This window comes from Coregonus clupeaformis, unplaced genomic scaffold (assembly GCF_020615455.1).
Source record: "Coregonus clupeaformis isolate EN_2021a unplaced genomic scaffold, ASM2061545v1 scaf0069, whole genome shotgun sequence".
Taxonomy (NCBI): Eukaryota; Metazoa; Chordata; class Actinopteri; order Salmoniformes; family Salmonidae; genus Coregonus; species Coregonus clupeaformis.
Genome location: NW_025533524.1, coordinates 200,001 through 219,581, shown reverse-complemented (window position 1 = coordinate 219,581; position 19,581 = coordinate 200,001). Strand labels below are relative to the sequence as shown.

At 48.4% G+C, this 19,581-nt stretch overlaps 1 protein-coding gene across 3 annotated transcripts in view; it reads left to right on the top strand.

Annotated features, from left to right (window-relative positions):
• The window catches only part of LOC121556164 (feline leukemia virus subgroup C receptor-related protein 2-like), a 74,439-nt gene that overhangs the window by 33,407 nt on the left and 21,451 nt on the right, over nucleotides 1-19,581 (top strand). For all 3 annotated transcript variants that reach the window (XR_006658178.1, XM_045213000.1, XM_045212999.1), the window contains exons 4-5: nucleotides 9,639-9,706; nucleotides 19,514-19,581. The exon at nucleotides 19,514-19,581 is cut by the window's right edge and continues 36 nt beyond it. Coding sequence is in view for 2 of the 3 variants with exons in the window: in XM_045213000.1 (XP_045068935.1) it covers nucleotides 9,639-9,706; nucleotides 19,514-19,581 (136 nt within the window). In the remaining variant the exon portion in view is untranslated. The remainder of the gene's footprint in view (nucleotides 1-9,638; nucleotides 9,707-19,513) is intronic.

The window sequence follows — 19,581 nt, the reverse complement described above, 5'->3', positions numbered from 1 at the left end:
CTACCTGACCTACAGTTACCCAGTACATTTACATTACATTTTAGTAATTTAGCAGACGCTCTTCTCCAGAGCAACTAGGGTTAAGTGCCTTGCTCAAGGGCACATCGGCAGATTATTCACCTAGTTGGCTCAGGGATTCGCTAGGCTACCTGGTTGGCTCAGGGATTCGCTAGGCAACCTTTTGGTTACCGGCCCAACACGTTTAACCGCTAGGCTACCTTTTGGTTACCGGCCCAACACGTTTAACCGCTAGGCTACCTTTTGGTTACCGGCCCAACACGTTTAACCGCTAGGCTACCTTTTGGTTACCGGCCCAACACGTTTAACCGCTAGGCTACCTTTTGGTTACCAGCCCAACACGTTTAACCGCTAGGCTACCTTTTGGTTACCAGCCCAACACGTTTAACCGCTAGGCTACCTTTTGGTTACCAGCCCAACACGTTTAACCGCTAGGCTACCTTTTGGTTACCGGCCCAACACGTTTAACCGCTAGGCTACCTTTTTGGTTACCGCCCAACACGTTTAACCGCTAGGCTACCTTTTGGTTACCGGCCCAACACGTTTAACCGCTAGGCTACCTTTTGGTTACCGGCCCAACACGTTTAACCGCTAGGCTACCTTTTGGTTACCGGCCCAACACGTTTAACCGCTAGGCTACCTTTTGGTTAGCGGCCCAACACGTTTAACCGCTAGGCTACCTTTTGGTTACCGGCCCAACACGTTTAACCGCTAGGCTACCTTTTGGTTACCGGCCCAACACGTTTAACCGCTAGGCTACCTTTTGGTTACCGGCCCAACACGTTTAACCGCTAGGCTACCTTTTGGTTAGCGGCCCAACACGTTTAACCGCTAGGCTACCTTTTGGTTACCAGCCCAACACGTTTAACCGCTAGGCTACCTGACGCTCAGCAATGTGCCCACTTCCTTATCTTTTTGTTGCTTGTTCTGACCCGTTCTTTTTCCTCGATCTCAACCCATGGGGGGGCGGCGGCACAATTGGCTCAGCGTCGTCCAGGGTAGGAGAGGGAATGACCGGCAGGGATGTAGCTCAGTTGGTAGAGCATGGCGTTTGCAACGCCAGGGATGTGGGTTCGATTCCCATGGGGGGGCCAGTTTAAAAAATGATGTATGCACTCACTAACTGTAAGTCGCTCTGGATAAGAGCGTCTGCTAAATGACGTAAATGTAAATGTAACCAGTTATATCTGATCATGAATCAGAGCATTGGGTAGCTAGCTGCTAACCTGACATTATTTTACAACTACAGGGGAGGATTCAGCCATGAGGAAGCTTGATAATTGTTATAAAGCGTGATACTTATTTTTATTTAACCTTTATTTAACTAGGCAAGTCAGTTAAGAACAAATTCTTATTTACAATGACGGCCTACACCGGCCAAACCCGGACGACGCTGGGCCAATTGTGCGCCGCACCTATGGGACTCCCAATCACGGCCGGTTGTGATACAGCCTGGAATCGAACCCAGGGGGGTCTGTAGTGACGCCTCGAGCACTGAGATGCAGTGCCTTAGACCGCTGCGCTACTCGGGAACCCAATAAGCTTGATAAGTTATAAAAGTCTGATAGTTATCATTAATGTCAGTCTTATCCTCTACAGGTGCTAAGTGTTGGTTTATTGGTGTTTTCAAATGGTATCTCGGGAACTCGTATCTCCCATAGACTGTATGGGTCAAACTAGCTTTGGGTTGAACTAAATGACTATCGCCCGTAGCACTCACCTCTGTCATCATGAAGTACTTTGAGAGGCTAGTTAAGGATCATATCACCTCTACCTTACCTGTTACCCTAGACCCACTTCAATTTGCTTACCGCCCCAATAGATCCACAGACGATACAATCGCCATCGCACTGCACACTGCCCTATCCCATCTGGACGAGAGGAATACCTATGTAAGAATGCTGTTCATTGACTATAGCTCAGCCTTCAACACCATAGTACCCTCCAAGCTCATCATTAAGCTTGGGGCCCTGGGTCTGAACCCCGCGCTGTGCAACTGGGTCCTGGACTTCCTGACGGGCCGCCCCCAGGTGGTGAAGGTAGGAAACAACATCTCCACTTTGCTGATCCTCAACACTGGGGCCCCACAAGGGTGTGTGCTCAGCCCCCTCCTGTACTCCCTGTTCACCCATGACTGCATGCCCAAGCACGCCTCCAACTCAATCATCAAGTTTGCAGACGACACAACAGTAGCAGGCCTGATTACCAACAAATACGAGATAGCCTACAGGGAGGAGGTGAGGGCTCTGGGAGTGTGGTGCCAGGAAAATAACCTCTCACTCAACATCAACAAAATAAAGGAGATGATCGTGGACTTCAGGAAACAGCAGAGGGTGCACCCCCCTATCCACATCGACAGGACCGCAGTGGAGAAGGTGGAAAGCTTCAAGTTCCTCGGCGTACACATCACTGACAAACTGAAATGGTCCACCCACACAGATAGTGTGGTGAAGAAATTTGGCTCGGCAACTAAAGCCCTCACAAACATTTACAGATGCACAATTGAGAGCATTTTGTCAGGCTGTATCACCGCCTGGTATGGCAACTGCACCGCCCTCAACCGCAGGGCTCTCCAGAGGGTGGTGTGGTCTGCCCAACGCATCACCGGGGGAAAACAACCTGCCCTCCAGGACACCTACAGCACCTGTTGTCACAGGAAGGCCAAAAATATCATCAAGGACAACAACCACCCGAGCCACGGCCTGTTCACCCCGCTATCATCCAGAAGGCGAGGTCAGTACAGGTGCATCAAAGCTGGGACCGAGATACTGAAAAACAGCTTCTATCTCAAGGCCATTAGACTGTTAAATAGCCATCACTAGGTGGCTTCCACCCGGTTACGTAACCCTGCACCTTAGAGTCTGCTGCCCCATATACATAGACATGGAATCACTGGTCACATTAATAATGGAACACTAGTCACTTTCATAATGTTCACATATTTTTGCTTTACTCATCTCATACAGTGAGGAAGAAAGTATTTGATCCCCTGCTGATTTTGTACGTTTGCCCACTGGCAAAGAAATGAGTCTATAATTTTAATGGTAGGTTTATTTGAACAGTGAGAGACAGAATAACAACAAAAAAATCCATAAAAACGCATGTAAAAAATGTTATAATTGATTTGCATTTGAATGAGGGAAATAAGTATTTGACCCCCTCTCAATCAGAAAGATTTCTGGCTCCCAGGTGTCTTTTATACAGGTAACGAGCTGAGATTAGGAGCACACTCTTAAAGGGAGTGCTCCTAATCTCAGTTTGTTACCTGTATAAAAGACACCTGTCCACAGAAGCAATCAATCAATCAGATTCCAAACTCTCCACCATGGCCAAGACCAAAGAGCTCTCCAAGGATGTCAGGGACAAGATTGTAGACCTACACAAGGCTGGAATGGGCTATAAGACCATAGCCAAGCAGCTTGGTGAGAAGGTGACAACAGTTGGTGCGATTATTCGCAAATGGAAGAAACACAAAAGAACTGTCAATCTCCCTCGGCCTGGGGTTCCATGCAAGATCTCACCTCGTGGAGTTGCAATGAACATGAGAACGGTGAAGAATCAGCCCAGAACTACACGGGAGGATCTTGTCAATGATCTTGAGGCAGCTGGGACCATAGTCACCAAGAAAACAATTGGTAACACACTACGCCGTGAAGGACTGAAATCCTGCAGCGCCCGCAAGGTCCCCCTGCTCAAGAAAGCACATATACAGGCCCGTCTGAAGTTTACCAATGAACATCTGAATGATTCAGAGGAGAACTGGGTGAAAGTGTTGTGGTCAGATGAGACCAAAATCGAGCTCTTTGGCATCAACTCAACTCGCCGTGTTTGGAGGCGGAGGAATGCTGCCTATGACCCCAAGAACACCATCCCCACCGTCAAACATGGAGGTGGAAACATTATGCTTTCGGGGTGTTTCTCTGCTAAGGGGACAGGACAACTTCACCGCATCAAAGGGACGATGGACGGGGCCATGTACCGTCAAATCTTGGGTGAGAACCTCCTTCCCTCAGCCAGGGCATTGAAAATGGGTTGTGGATGGGTATTCCAGCATGACAATGACCCAAAACACACGGCCAAGGCAACAAAGGAGTGGCTCAAGAAGAAGCACATTAAAGTCCTGGAGTGGCCTAGCCAGTCTCCAGACCTTAATCCCATAGAAAATATGTGGAGGGAGCTGAAGGTTCGAGTTGCCAAACGTCAGCCTCGAAACCTTAATGACTTGGAGAAGATCTGCAAAGAGGAGTGGGACAAAATCCCTCCTGAGATGTGTGCAAACCTGGTGGCCAACTACAAGAAACGTCTGACATCTGTGATTGCCAACAAGGGTTTTGCCACCAAGTACTAAGTCATGTTTTGCAGAGGGGTCAAATACTTATTTCCCTCATTAAAATGCAAATCAATTCATAACATTTTTGACATGCTTTTTTTCTGGATTTTGTTGTTGTTATTCTGTCTCACACTGTTCAAATAAACCTACCATTAAAATTATAGACTGATCATGTCTTTGTCAGTGGGCAAGCGTACAAAATCAGCAGGGGATCAAATACTTTTTTTCCCTCACTGTATGTATATACTGTATTCTATTCTACTGTATTTTAGTCTATGCCACTCCGACATTGCTCATCCTAATATTTATGTATTTCTTAATTCCATTCTTCTACTTTTAGATTTTTGTGAATTGTTAGATACTACTGCACTGTTTGAGCTAGAGAAACAAGCATTTCGCTACACCCTTTAGTTTAGTTTTACTAATCCATCTAATATATTAATGGAACCACTGTAGTTTTACTAATCCATCTAATATATTAATGGAACCACTGTAGTTTTACTAATCCATCTAATATATTAATGGAAGCACTGTAGTTTTACTAATCCATCTAATATATTAATGGAACCACTGTAGTTTTACTAATCCATCTAATATATTAATGGAACCACTGTAGTTTTACTAATTCATCTGTAGTTTTAGCTGAAATAATAGGGTAACGTCCGGAAAATGTACCAGGAAAAAACAGCGAAATATAATAAGATGGCAACAACCGGGTAAGAATGCAGTTATTTACCCATTAATAGTTAGTTTGTAGCTGCTATGTACTGATAAAAAGAGTGATTAATTATTCTAGTTGTGTAGGAACAACTTTTATGAAGAGTGATTTAATAATTCTGATTTGTTTATGTATGAAAAAATATGATAAAGAGTGATGAATTATCCTGGTTATGTAGGAACAACTATTTGTTACTGAAGAACTGTCAATAATAGAGGTTTATACTTGTACTGGGAACTGGGAAATGTACTGGGAACTGGGAAATGTACTGGGAACTGGGAAATGTACTGGGAACTGGGAAATGTACTGGGAACTGGGAAATGTACTGGGAACTGGGAAATGTACTGGGAACTGGGAAATGTACTGGGAACTGGGGAATGTACTGGGAACTGGGAAATGTACTGGGAACTTTCACTTATGCTGTATGTGGGCCATCCTAAAAACATACTTTTTGGATCTTTGCTTGTTGCTGGGTAGATGGAATCTTGTTTCCGATTACTTTCCTGTTGCTACCCAGTTATTTCAGCACTGTACTATTATGTACCTTACCTGTTACTTCATGTGCAGTTTCACCATATTTTCAGTGTACCTACGGGACCGAGACACTTTATTCGAAACAATGCTCTGTTCCTCTGTTACCGTGTAATTACTACTAGGTTCCTTACTACTTTCACCATAGTTTCTGTACCTTAATGTTTTTTTCCAGCATGGTTTCAGTGTACCTACGTGGTCTGAACACTGTATTCTAAAGCAACGCTCTGTTACCGTGTAAATTACTATTACTTTCACCGTAGCTTCTGTGTACCTTACTGTTACTTTCTTTAGATTTCCACAGATAAACACCGCAATCACAATTAAGCCATTTTTATGAATGAAACTTCATTAATAGGTACAGCATACAGTGGCTTGCTAAAGTATTCACCCCCCTTGGCATTTTTCCTATTTTGTTGCCTTACAACCTGGAATTAAAATGGATTTTGGGGGGGTTTGTATCATTTGATTTACACAACATGCCTACCACTTTGAAGATGCAAATACTTTGTAGAGCAACCTTTTGCAGCAATTACAGCTGCAAGTATCTTGGGGTATGTCTCTATAAGCTTTGCACATCTAGCCACTGGGATTTTTTCCCATTCTTCAAGGCAAAACTGCTCCAGCTCCTTCAAGTTGGATGGGTTCCACTGGTGTACAGCAATCTTTAACTCATACCACAGATTCTCAATTAGATTGAGGTCTGGGCTTTGGTAATTGGTTGCACCAGATCTTATTTAGGGGCTTCATAGCAAAGCGGGTGAATACACCAGGGTCTGACAACTTGGATGGAAAATTACTGAGGATAATAGTGGATGATATTGCCACTCCTATTTGCCATATTTTCAATTTAAGCCTACTAGAATGTGTGTGCCCCCCGGCTTGGAGGGAAGCAAAAGTAATTCTGCTACCCAAGAATAGTAAAGCCCCCTTTACTGGCTCAAATAGCCTACCAATTAGCCTGTTACCAACCCTTAGTAAACTATTGGAAAAAATGGTGTTTGACCAGATACAATGCTATTTTACAGTAAACAAATTGACAACAAACTTTCAGCATGCTTATAGAGAAGGTCACTCAACAAGCACAGCACTTGATGACAAATGACTGATGATTGGCTGAGAGACATTGATGATACAAATATTGTGGGGGCTGTTTTGTTAGACTTCAGTGCGGCTTTTAATCATAGTCTGCTGCTGGAAAAACGTATGTGTTATGGCTTTACACCCCCTGTTATAATGTGGATAAAGAGTTACTTGTCTAACAGAACACAGAGGGTGTTCTTTAATGGAAGCCTCTCAAACTTAATCCAGGTAGAATCAGGAATTCCCCAGGGCAGCTGTTTAGGCCCCTTACTTTTTTCATCTTTACTAACGACAAGCCACTGGCTTTGAGTAAAGCCAGTGTGTCTATGTATACGGATGACTCAACACTATACACTTCAGCTGCTACAACAACTGAAATGACAGCAACACTTAATAAAGAGTTGCAGTAAGTTTTGGAATGGGTGGCAAGGAATAAGTTAGTCCTAAATATTTCCAAAACTAAAAGCATTGTATTTGGGTCAAATCATTGACTAAACCCTAAACCTCAATTACATCTCGTAATGAATAATGTGGAAATTGAGCAAGTTGAGGTGACTAAACTGCTTGGAGTAACCCTGGATTGTAAACTGTTATGGTCAAAGCATATTGATACAACAGTAGCTAAGATGGGGAGAAGTCTGTCCATAATAAAGCGCTACTCTGCCTTCTTAACAGCACTATCAACAAGGCAGGTCCTACAGGCCCTAGTTTTGTCGAACCTGGACTACTGTTCAGTCGTGTGGTCAGGTGCCACAAAGAGGGACTTAGGAAATTTGCAATTGGCTCAGAACAGGGCAGCACGGCTGGTTCTTGGATGTACACAGAGAGCTAACATTAATAATATGCATGTCAATCTCTCCTGGCTTAGAGTGGAAGAGAGATTGACTTCATCACTGCTTATTTTTTTAAGAGGTGTAGACAAGCTGAATGTACCGAGCTGTCTGTTTGGAATGCTGGCACACAGCTCGGACACCCATGCATACCCCACGAGACATGCCACCAGAGGTCTCTTCAGTCCCCAAGTCCAGAATAGACTACGGGAAACGCGCAGTACTACACAGAGCCATGACTACATGGAACTCTATTCCACATCAAGTAACTCAGTCAAGCAGTAAAATAAGATTTAAAAAACAAATTAAACTACACTTTATGGAACAGCGCGGAATGTGAAGAGACACACACACACACAGACACACACACACACACAGGCACACACACAGCATTCACAAACACATGCTAACACACGCACTCTACACACACACACATTTTAATATTGTTATTTTGCTGTATTATTGATTTTGCATTGTAAATATGTTACGGTAGAGTAGTGTGTAATAAGGGGTTGTGTTATGTATTGTTTTATTGTATGTACATTGTGGTTGGACCCCAGGAAGAGTAGCTGCTGCCTTGGTAGCCTCTAATGGGGATCCGTAATAAACACAAATACAAATACATATTCACGCACCACTTTTCCGTTATTTATTTTTTTAGAATTTTTTGAAACAAGTAATTTTTTTCATTTCACTTCACCAATTTGGACTATTTTGTGTGTGTTCATGACATGAAATCCAAATATAAATCCATTTAAATGACAGGTTGTAATGCAACAAAATAGGAAAAATGCCAAGGGGGATGAATGCTTTTGTAAGGCACTGTAGAATTCAATCATCAGTCATCATAGCCATAGACTTCACCAAGGCCTCAAAGAAGTGCCACGAGTACTCCAACACATAGCAACAACATACACGTGAACGTAAACACACACACTCACATCAGGAACAAAGATAACAGTGATTTACTGTTACCTGCTGTGTGTGAAGTCAACAGTGCTATTAGAGTAATACTGTTACCTGCTGTGTGTGAAGTCAACAGTGCTATTAGAGTAATACTGTTACCTGCTGTGTGTGAAGTCAACAGTGCTATTAGAGTAATACTGTTACCTGCTGTGTGTGAAGTCAACAGTGCTATTAGAGTAATACTGTTACCTGCTGTGTGTGAAGTCAACAGTGCTATTAGAGTAATACTGTTACCTGCTGTGTGTGAAGTCAACAGTGCTATTAGAGTAATACTGTTACCTGCTGTGTGTGAAGTCAACAGTGCTATTAGAGTAATACTGTTACCTGCTGTGTGTGAAGTCAACAGTGCTATTAGAGTAATACTGTTACCTGCTGTGTGTAAAGTCAACAGTGCTATTAGAGTAATACTGTTACCTGCTGTGTGTGAAGTCAACAGTGCTATTAGAGTAATACTGTTACCTGCTGTGTGTGAAGTCAACAGTGCTATTAGAGTAATACTGTTACCTGCTGTGTGTGAAGTCAACAGTGCTATTAGAGTAATACTGTTACCTGCTGTGTGTGAAGTCAACAGTGCTATTAGAGTAATACTGTTACCTGCTGTGTGTGAAGTCAACAGTGCTATTAGAGTAATACTGTTACCTGTTGTGTGTGAAGTCAACAGTGCTATTAGAGTAATACTGTTACCTGCTGTGTGTGAAGTCAACAGTGCTATTAGAGTAATACTGTTACCTGCTGTGTGTGAAGTCAACAGTGCTATTAGAGTAATACTGTTACCTGTTGTGTGTGAAGTCAACAGTGCTATTAGAGTAATACTGTTACCTGCTGTGTGTGAAGTCAACAGTGCTATTAGAGTAATACTGTTACCTGCTGTGTGTGAAGTCAACAGTGCTATTAGAGTAATACTGTTACCTGTTGTGTGTGAAGTCAACAGTGCTATTAGAGTAATACTGTTACCTGTTGTGTGTGAAGTCAACAGTGCTATTAGAGTAATACTGTTACCTGCTGTGTGTGAAGTCAACAGTGCTATTAGAGTAATACTGTTACCTGCTGTGTGTGAAGTCAACAGTGCTATTAGAGTAATACTGTTACCTGCTGTGTGTGCTCTCTGAGAAAGCTCTCTGAAAGTCCCTATTGGCTGTGCCTCTGTTTCTCTCTCCCACAGGTCTGAACGTGGGCTGCTTTTATGCAGTGGGCACACTACTGAACCGCATGATCATCGAGCACTACCCTGTAAGTCTTACAGTTCAGTATGTGGGCACTGAAACACATTGACAACACAACAACAATGAGCATGTTATTTGGTTAACAATACAAACATTCTAGAATACAACAATGAGCATGTTATTTGGTTAACAATACAAACATTCTAGAATACAACTATGAGCATGTTATTTGGTTAACAATACAAACATTCTAGAACACAACAATGAGCATGTTATTTGGTTAGCAATACAAACATTCTAGAACACAACAATGAGCATGTTATTTGGTTAGCAATACAAACATTCTAGAATACAACAATGAGCATGTTATTTGGTTAACAATACAAACATTCTAGAACACAACAATGAGCATGTTATTTGGTTAACAATACAAACATTATAGAATACAACAATGAGCATGTTATTTGGTTAACAATACAAACATTCTAGAATACAACAATGAGCATGTTATTTGGTTAGTAATACAAACATTCTAGAATACAACAATGAGCATGTTATTTGGTTAACAATACAAACATTCTAGAATACAACAATGAGCATGTTATTTGGTTAACAATACAAACATTCTAGAATACAACAATGAGCATGTTATTTGGTTAACAATACAAACATTCTAGAATACAACAATGAGCATGTTATTTGGTTAGCAATACAAACATTCTAGAATACAACAATGAGCATGTTATTTGGTTAACAATACAAACATTCTAGAATACAACAATGAGCATGTTATTTGGTTAACAATACAAACATTCTAGAATACAACAATGAGCATGTTATTTGGTTAACAATACAAACATTCTAGAATACAACAATGAGCATGTTATTTGGTTAACAATACAAACATTCTAGAATACAACAATGAGCATGTTATTTGGTTAACAATGCAAACATTCTAGAATACAACAATGAGCATGTTATTTGGTTAACAATACAAACATTCTAGAACACAACAATGAGCATGTTATTTGGTTAACAATACAAACATTCTAGAATACAACAATGAGCATGTTATTTGGTTAACAATACAAACATTCTAGAATACAACAATGAGCATGTTATTTGGTTAGCAATACAAACATTCTAGAATACAACAATGAGCATGTTATTTGGTTAACAATACAAACATTCTAGAATACAACAATACAAAACCCGGTTATTCACCCTTACCTAACAAAACCCTGTTATTCACCCTTACCTAACAAAGCCCTGTTATTCACCCCTACCTAACAAAGCCCTGTTATTCACCCTTACCTAACAAAGCCCTGTTATTCACCCTTACCTAACAAAGCCCTGTTATTCACCCTTACCTAACAAAGCCCTGTTATTCACCCTTACCTAACAAAGCCCTGTTATTCACCCTTACCTAACAAAGCCCTGTTATTCACCCCTACCTAACAAAGCCCTGTTATTCACCCCTACCTACCAAAGCCCTGTTATTCACCCTCTACCTAACAAAGCCCTGTTATTCACCCCTACCTAACAAAACCCTGTTATTCACCCTCTACCTAACAAAACCCTGTTATTCACCCTCTACCTAACAAAGCCCTGTTATTCACCCTTACCTAACAAAGCCCTGTTATTCACCCTTACCTAACAAAGCCCTGTTATTCACCCCTACCTAACAAAGCCCTGTTATTCACCCTTACCTAACAAAGCCCTGTTATCACCCTTACCTAACAAAGCCCTGTTATTCACCCCTACCTAACAAAGCCCTGTTATTCACCCCTACCTAACAAAGCCCTGTTATTCACCCCTACCTAACAAAGCCCTGTTATTCACCCCTACCTAACAAAGCCCTGTTATTCACCCCCTACCTAACAAAGCCCTGTTATTCACCCCTACCTAACAAAGCCCTGTTATTCACCCCTACCTAACAAAGCCCTGTTATTCACCCCTACCTAACAAAGCCCTGTTATTCACCTCTACCTAACAAAGCCCTGTTATTCACCCCTACCTAACAAAGCCCTGTTATTCACCCCTACCTAACAAAGCCCTGTTATTCACCCTTACCTAACAAAGCCCTGTTATTCACCCTCTACCTAACAAAGCCCTGTTATTCACCCCTACCTACCAAAGCCCTGTTATTCACCCTCTACCTAACAAAGCCCTGTTATTCACCCCTACCTACCAAAGCCCTGTTATTCACCCTCTACCTAACAAAGCCCTGTTATTCACCCTTACCTAACAAAGCCCTGTTATTCACCCTCTACCTAACAAAGCCCTGTTATTCACCCTTACCTAACAAAGCCCTGTTATTCACCCTTACCTAACAAAGCCCTGTTATTCACCCTCTACCTAACAAAGCCCTGTTATTCACCCTTACCTAACAAAGCCCTGTTATTCACCCTCTACCTAACAAAGCCCTGTTATTCACCCTTACCTAACAAAGCCCTGTTATTCACCCTCTACCTAACAAAGCCCTGTTATTCACCCTCTACCTAACAAAGCCCTGTTATTCACCCTCTACCTAACAAAGCCCTGTTATTCACCCTCTACCTAACAAAGCCCTGTTATTCACCCTCTACCTAACAAAGCCCTGTTATTCACCCCTACCTAACAAAGCCCTGTTATTCACCCCTACCACCCTTCCATCTGTGTCAGCATGCCTTTTGGCTTCTCTGACAGTATGTGGGGAGAGGGTTTTCAGGTGGCTGGGGGTTAGGGGGTTATCAGCTGGCTGGGGGTTAGGGGGTTTTCAGGTGGCTGGGGGTTAGGGGGTTTTCAGGTGGCTGGGGGGTTGGGGGGTTTTCAGGTGGCTGGGGGTTAGGGGGTTATCAGGTGGCTGGGGGTTAGGGGGTTATCAGGTGGCTGGGGGTTAGGGGGTTATCAGGTGGCTGGGGGTTAGGGGGTTTTCAGCTGGCTGGGGGTTAGGGGGTTTTCAGGTGGCTGGGGGTTAGGGGGTTTTCAGGTGGCTGGGGGTTTAGGGGGTTATCAGGTGGCTGGGGGTTAGGGGGTTATCAGGTGGGGCTGGGGTTAGGGGGTTATCAGGTGGCTGGGGGGTTAGGGGGTTTTCAGGTGGCTGGGGGTTGGGGTTATCAGCTGGCTGGGGTTAGGGGTTTTTCAGGTGGCTGGGGGTTAGGGGGTTTTCAGGTGGCTGGGGGTTAGGGGGTTTTCAGGTGGCTGGGGGTTAGGGGGGTTATCAGCTGGCTGGGGTTAGGGGGTTATCAGGTGGCTGGGGTTAGGGGGTTATCAGGTGGCTGGGGGTTAGGGGGTTTTCAGCTGGCTGGGGGTTAGGGGTTTTCAGGTGGCTGGGGGTTAGGGGTTTCAGGTGGCTGGGGGTTAGGGGGTTATCAGGTGGCTGGGGGTTAGGGGGGTTATCAGGTGGTGGCTGGGGGGTTAGGGGGTTATCAGGTGGCTGGGGGTTAGGGGGTTTTCAGGTGGCTGGGGGTTAGGGGGTTTTCAGGTGGCTGGGGGTTAGGGGGTTATCAGGTGGCTGGGGGTTAGGGGGTTATCAGGTGGTGGCTGGGGGTTAGGGGGTTATCAGGTGGTGGCTGGGGGTTAGGGGGTTATCAGGTGGCTGGGGGGTTAGGGGGTTATCAGGTGGCTGGGGTTAGGGGGTTATCAGGTGGCTGGGGGAGAGAGGGTTATCAGGTGGCTGGGGGTTAGGGGGTTATCAGGTGGCTGGGGGTTAGGGGGTTATCAGGTGGCTGGGGGTTAGGGGGGTTATCAGGTGGCTGGGGAGAGGGGGTTATCAGGTGGCTGGGGGTTAGGGGGGTTATCAGGTGGCTGGGGGAGAGAGGGTTATCAGGTGGCTGGGGGTTAGGGGGGTTATCAGGTGGCTGGGGGAGAGGGGGTTATCAGGTGGCTGGGGGAGAGAGGGTTATCAGGTGGCTGGGGGTTAGGGGGTTATCAGGTGGCTGGGGAGAGGGGGTTATCAGGTGGCTGGGGAGAGAGGGTTATCAGGTGGCTGGGGGTTAGGGGGTTATCAGGTGGCTGGGGGAGAGAGGGTTTTCACCAGGTGGCTGGGGGTTAGGGGGTTTTCAGCAGGTGGCTGGGGGTTAGGGGGTTTTCACCAGGTGGCTGGGGGTTAGGGGTTTTCACCAGGTGGCTGGGGGTTAGGGGGTTATCACCAGGTGGCTGGGGGTTAGGGGGTTATCACCAGGTGGCTGGGGGTTAGGGGGTTTTCACCAGGTGGCTGGGAGTTAGGGGGGTTATCACCAGGTGGCTGGGAGTTAGGGGGTTTTTCACCAGGTGGCTGGGAGTTAGGGGTTTTCACCAGGTGGCTGGGGGTTGGGGGTTATCACCAGGTGGCTGGGGGTTAGGGGGTTTTCACCAGGTGGCTGGGAGTTAGGGGGTTATCACCAGGTGGCTGGGGGTTAGGGGGTTTTCACCAGGTGGCTGGGGGTTAGGGGGTTGTCAGCAGGTGGCTGGGGGTAGGGGGTTTTCAGGTGGCTGGGGGTTAGGGGGTTGTCAGCAGGTGGCTGGGGGTTAGGGTTTTCAGCAGGTGGCTGGGGGTTAGGGGGTTTTCAGCAGGTGGCTGGGGGTTAGGGGGTTTTCAGCAGGTGGCTGGGGGTTAGGGGGTTAGGGGGTTGTCACCAGGTGGCTGGGGGAGAGAGGGTTATCAGGTGGCTGGGGGTTAGGGGGTTATCAGGTGGCTGGGGGAGAGAGGGTTATCAGGTGGCTGGGGGTTAGGGGGTTATCAGGTGGCTGGGGGAGAGGGGGTTATCAGGTGGCTGGGGGTTAGGGGGTTATCAGGTGGCTGGGGGAGAGGGGGTTATCAGGTGGCTGGGGGTTAGGGGGTTATCAGGTGGCTGGGGGAGAGAGGGTTATCAGGTGGCTGGGGGTTAGGGGGTTATCAGGTGGCTGGGGGAGAGGGGGTTATCAGGTGGCTGGGGGAGAGAGGGTTATCAGGTGGCTGGGGGTTAGGGGGTTATCAGGTGGCTGGGGGAGAGGGGGTTATCAGGTGGCTGGGGGAGAGAGGGTTATCAGGTGGCTGGGGGTTAGGGGGTTATCAGGTGGCTGGGGGAGAGAGGGTTTTCACCAGGTGGCTGGGGGTTAGGGGTTTTCGCAGGTGGCTGGGGGTTAGGGGGTTATCACCAGGTGGCTGGGGTTAGGGGGTTTTCACCAGGTGGCTGGGGGTTAGGGGGTTATCACCAGGTGGCTGGGGGTTAGGGGGTTATCACCAGGTGGCTGGGGGTTAGGGGGTTTTCACCAGGTGGCTGGGAGTTAGGGGGTTATCACCAGGTGGCTGGGGGTTAGGGGTTTTCACCAGGTGGCTGGGGTTAGGGGGTTGTCAGCAGGTGGCTGGGGGTTAGGGGTTTTCAGGTGGCTGGGGGTTAGGGGTTTTCAGCAGGTGGCTGGGGGTTAGGGGGTTTTCAGCAGGTGGCTGGGGGTTAGGGGTTTTCAGCAGGTGGCTGGGGGTTAGGGGGTTAGGGGTTGTCACCAGGTGGCTGGGGGTTAGGGGGTTTTCAGGTGGCTGGGGGTTAGGGGGTTGTCAGCAGGTGGCTGGGGGTTAGGGGGTTTTCAGCAGGTGGCTGGGGGTTAGGGGGTTTTCAGCAGGTGGCTGGGGGTTAGGGGGTTTTCAGCAGGTGGCTGGGGTTAGTTAGGGGTTGTCACCAGGTGGCTGGGGGTTAGGGGGTTTTCAGCAGGTGGCTGGGGTTAGGGGGTTGTCAGCTGGTGGCTGGGGGTTAGAAGATTGTCAGCAGGTGGCTGGGGGTTAGGGGTTTGTCACCAGGTGGCTGGGGGTTAGGGGGTTTTCAGCAGGTGGCTGGGGTTAGGGGGTTGTCAGCTGGTGGCTGGGGGTTAGGGGATTGTCAGCAGGTGGCTGGGGGTTAGGGGTTTGTCAGCAGGTGGCTGGGGGTTAGGGGGTTGTCAGCTGGGGGTTAGGGGTTTTCAGCAGGTGGCTGGGGGTTAGGGGGTTTCAGGTGGCTGGGGGTTAGGGGGTTGTCAGCAGGTGGCTGGGGGTTAGGGGGTTTTCAGCAGGTGGCTGGGGGTTAGGGGTTTTCAGCAGGTGGCTGGGGGTTAGGGGTTTCAGCAGGTGGCTGGGGGTTAGGTTTTCAGCAGGTGGCTGGGGGTTAGGGGGTTAGGGGGTTGTCACCAGGTGGCTGGGGGTTAGGGGTTTTCAGCAGGTGGCTGGGTTTAGGGGGTTGTCAGCTGGTGGCTGGGGGTTAGGGGGTTGTCAGCAGGTGGCTGGGGGTTAGGGGGTTGTCAGCAGGTGGCTGGGGGTTAGGGGGTTTTTCAGCAGGTGGCTGGGGGTTAGGGGGGTTGTCACCAGGTGGCTGGGAGTTTGGGGGTTGTCAGCAGGTGGCTGGGGTTAGGGGGTTGTCAGCTGGGTGGCTGGGGGTTAGGGGGTTTTTCAGCAGGTGGCTGGGGGTTAGGGGGTTTTCAGCAGGTGGCTGGGGGTTAGGGGGTTAGGTGTCACCAGGTGGCTGGGGGTTAGGGGTTTTCAGCAGGTGGCTGGGGTTAGGGGGTTGGGGGGTTGTCACCAGGTGGCTGGGGGTTAGGGGGTTGTCACCAGGTGGCTGGGAGTTTGGGGGTTGTCAGCAGGTGGCTGGGGGTTAGGGGGTTGTCAGCTGGTGGCTGGGGGTTAGGGGGTTGTCAGCAGGTGGCTGGGGAATAGGGGGGTTTTCAGCAGGTGGCTGGGGGTTAGGGGGTTTTTCAGCAGGTGGCTGGGGGTTAGGGGGGTTGTCACCAGGTGGCTGGGGATTAAGGGGGTTTTCAGCAGGTGGCTGGGGGTTAGGGGGTTGTCAGCAGGTGGCTGGGGTTTAGGGGGTTTTCAGCAGGTGGCTGGGGTTAGGGGGTTGTCAGCTGGTGCCTGGGGGTTAGGGGTTGTCAGCAGGTGGCTGGGGGTTAGGGGGTTGTCAGCTGGGGGTTAGGGGGTTTTCAGCAGGTGCCTGGGGGTTAGGGGGGTTGTCACCAGGTGGCTGGGAGTTAGGGGGTTGTCAGCAGGTGGCTGGGGGTTAGGGGGTTGTCAGCAGGTGGCTGGGGGTTAGGGGGTTGTCAGCAGGTGGCTGGGGGTTAGGGGGTTTTCAGCAGGTGGCTGGGGGTTAGGGGGTTGTCAGCAGGTGGCTGGGGGTTAGGGGGTTGTCAGCAGGTGGCTGGGGGTTAGGGGGTTGTCACCAGGTGGCTGGGGGGTTAGGGGGTTGTCAGCTGGTGGCTGGGGGTTAGGGGGTTGTCACCAGGTGGCTGGGGGGTTAGGGGGTTGTCAGCAGGTGGCTGGGGTTGGGGGTTGTCACCAGGTGGCTGGGGGTTAGGGGTTGTCACCAGGTGGCTGGGGGTTAGGGGGTTGTCAGCAGGTGGCTGGGGGTTAGGGGGTTGTCAGCAGGTGGCTGGGGGTTAGGGGGTTGTCAGCAGGTGGCTGGGGGTTAGGGGGTTTTCAGCAGGTGGCTGGGGGTTAGGGGTTGTCAGCAGGTGGCTGGGGGTTTAGGGGGTTTGTCAGCAGGTGGCTGGGGGGTTAGGGGTTGTCAGCTGGGGGTTAGGGGTTAGGGGGTTGTCAGCAGGTGGCTGGGGTTAGGGGGTTGTCAGCAGGTGGCTGGGGGTTAGGGGGGTTGTCAGCTGGGGGTTAGGGGGTTTTCAGCAGGTGGCTGGGGATTAGGGGTTTTCAGCAGGTGGCTGGGGTTAGGGGTTGTCAGCAGGTGGCTGGGGGTTAGGGGGTTGTCAGCAGGTGGCTGGGGGTTAGGGGGTTGTCAGCTGGGGGTTAGGGGGTTAGGGGGTTGTCAGCTGGGGTGGGTTGGGGGTTAGGGGGTTGTCAGCAGGTGGCTGGGGGTTAGGGGGTTGTCAGCAGGTGCCTGGGGGTTAGGGGGTTGTCAGCAGGTGGCTGGGGGTTAGGGGGTTGTCAGCAGGTGCCTGGGGGTTAGGGTTGTCAGCAGGTGCCTGGGGGTTAGGGGGTTGCAGCAGGTGCCTGGGGATTAGGGGGGTTGTCACCAGGTGCCTGGGGGTTAGGGGTTGTCAGCTGGTGGCTGGGGTTAGGGGGTTGTCAGCAGGTGGCTGGGAGTTAGGGGTTGTCAGCAGGTGCCTGGGGTTTTGGGGGTTGTCACCAGGTGGCTGGGGGTTAGGGGGTTGTCAGCAGGTGGCTGGGGGTTAGGGGGTTGTCAGCAGGTGGCTGGGAGTTAGGGGGTTGTCAGCAGGTGCCTGGGGGTTAGGGGGTTGTCAGCAGGTGCCTGGGAGTTAGGGGGTTGTCAGCAGGTGGCTGGGAGTTAGGGGGTTGTCAGCAGGTGCCTGGGGGTTAGGGGGTTGTCAGCAGGTGCCTGGGGGTTAGGGGGTTGTCAGCAGGTGCCTGGGGTTTTGGGGGTTGTCACCAGGTGGCTGGGGATTAGGGGGTTGTCAGCAGGTGGCTGGGGGTTAGGGGGTTGTCAGCAGGTGGCTGGGGTTTTGGGGGTTGTCACCAGGTGGCTGGGGGTTATCGGATTGGCCAGCGGTAGGCCTATAGGTGTGCTTGATTTGCTCTCTGGGCCTGCCGGGTAGGCAGAGTTCTACCTTCAGACACATGAAATGGTTAAACATGGGAACACTTTTCCTTCCTGGTGCTAGGCCTGCTGAGTCAAGTGCACCTCCCGCCAACAGCGCGAAATGAATAAAACAAATTGAAACGCAAGACTTTACAGTTGGGTTTTTTACAGAAATGTTTGGTGATCGACTAGGAATGGCTTGGAGATTAAACTGGCTCTCATGAGGACCGCCACAGGAAAGGAAGACCCAGAGTTACCTCTGCTGCAGAGGATAAGTTCATTAGAGTTAACTGCACCTCAGATTGCAGCCCAAATAAATGCTTCACAGAGTTCAAGTAACAGACACATCTCAACATCAACTGTTCAGAGGAGACTGCGTGAATCAGGCCTTCATGGTCAAATTGCTGCAAAGAAACCACTACTAAAGGACACCAATAAGAAGAAGAGACTTGCTTGAGCCAAGAAACATGAGCAATTGACATTAGACTGGTGGAAATCTGTCCTTTGGTCTGATGAGTCCAAATTTGAGATTTTTGGTTCCAACCGCCGTGTCTTTGTGAGATGCAGAGAAGGTGAATGGATGATCTCTGCATGTGTGGTTCCCACCGTGAAGCATGGAGGAGGAGGTGTGAAGGTGTGGGGGTGCTTTGCTGGTGACACTGTCTGTGATTTATTTAGAATTCAAGGCACACTTAACCAACATGGCTACCACAGCATTCTGCAGCGATACGTCATCCCATCTGGTTTGGGCTTAGTGGGACTATCATTTATTTTTCAACAGGACAATGACCCAACACACTCCTCCAGGCTGTGTAAGGGCTATTTGACCAAGAAGGAGAGTGATGGAGTGCTGCATCAGATGACCTGGCCTCCACAATGAACTGACCTCAACCCAATTGAGATGGTTTGGGATGAGTTGGACCGCAGAGTGAAGGAAAAGCAGCCAACAAGTGCTCAGCATATGTGGGAACTCCTTCAAGACTGTTGGAAAAGCATTCCAGGTGAAGCTGGTTGAGAGAATGCCAAGAGTGTGCAAAGCTGTCATCAAGGCAAAGAGTGGCTACTTCAAAGAATCTAAAATCTAAAATATATTTTGATTTGTTTTGACACTTTTTTGGTTACTACATGATTCCATATGTGTTATTTCATAGTTTTGATGTCTTCACTATTATTCTACAATGTAGAAAAGAGTAAAAAAATAAAGAAAAAACCCTTGAATGAGTAGGTGTGTCCAAACTTTTGACTGGTGCTGTAGCTCAGGGAAACCTGTTTCCAACCTAGTCAGTAGTTGGTTAGAATAGCATGCACAATGAGGCTGCTTCCCAAATGGCAGCCTATTCCCTATATAGTGCACTACATTTGACCAGAGCCACACACACACTAACCCTACTCTCCCCTGTCTGTCTGTCTGTCCTGACCCGCAGGGCGAAGAGTTGAATGCGGGCAGGATAGGCCTCACCATCGTTATCGCTGGCATGGTGGGATCGCTGAT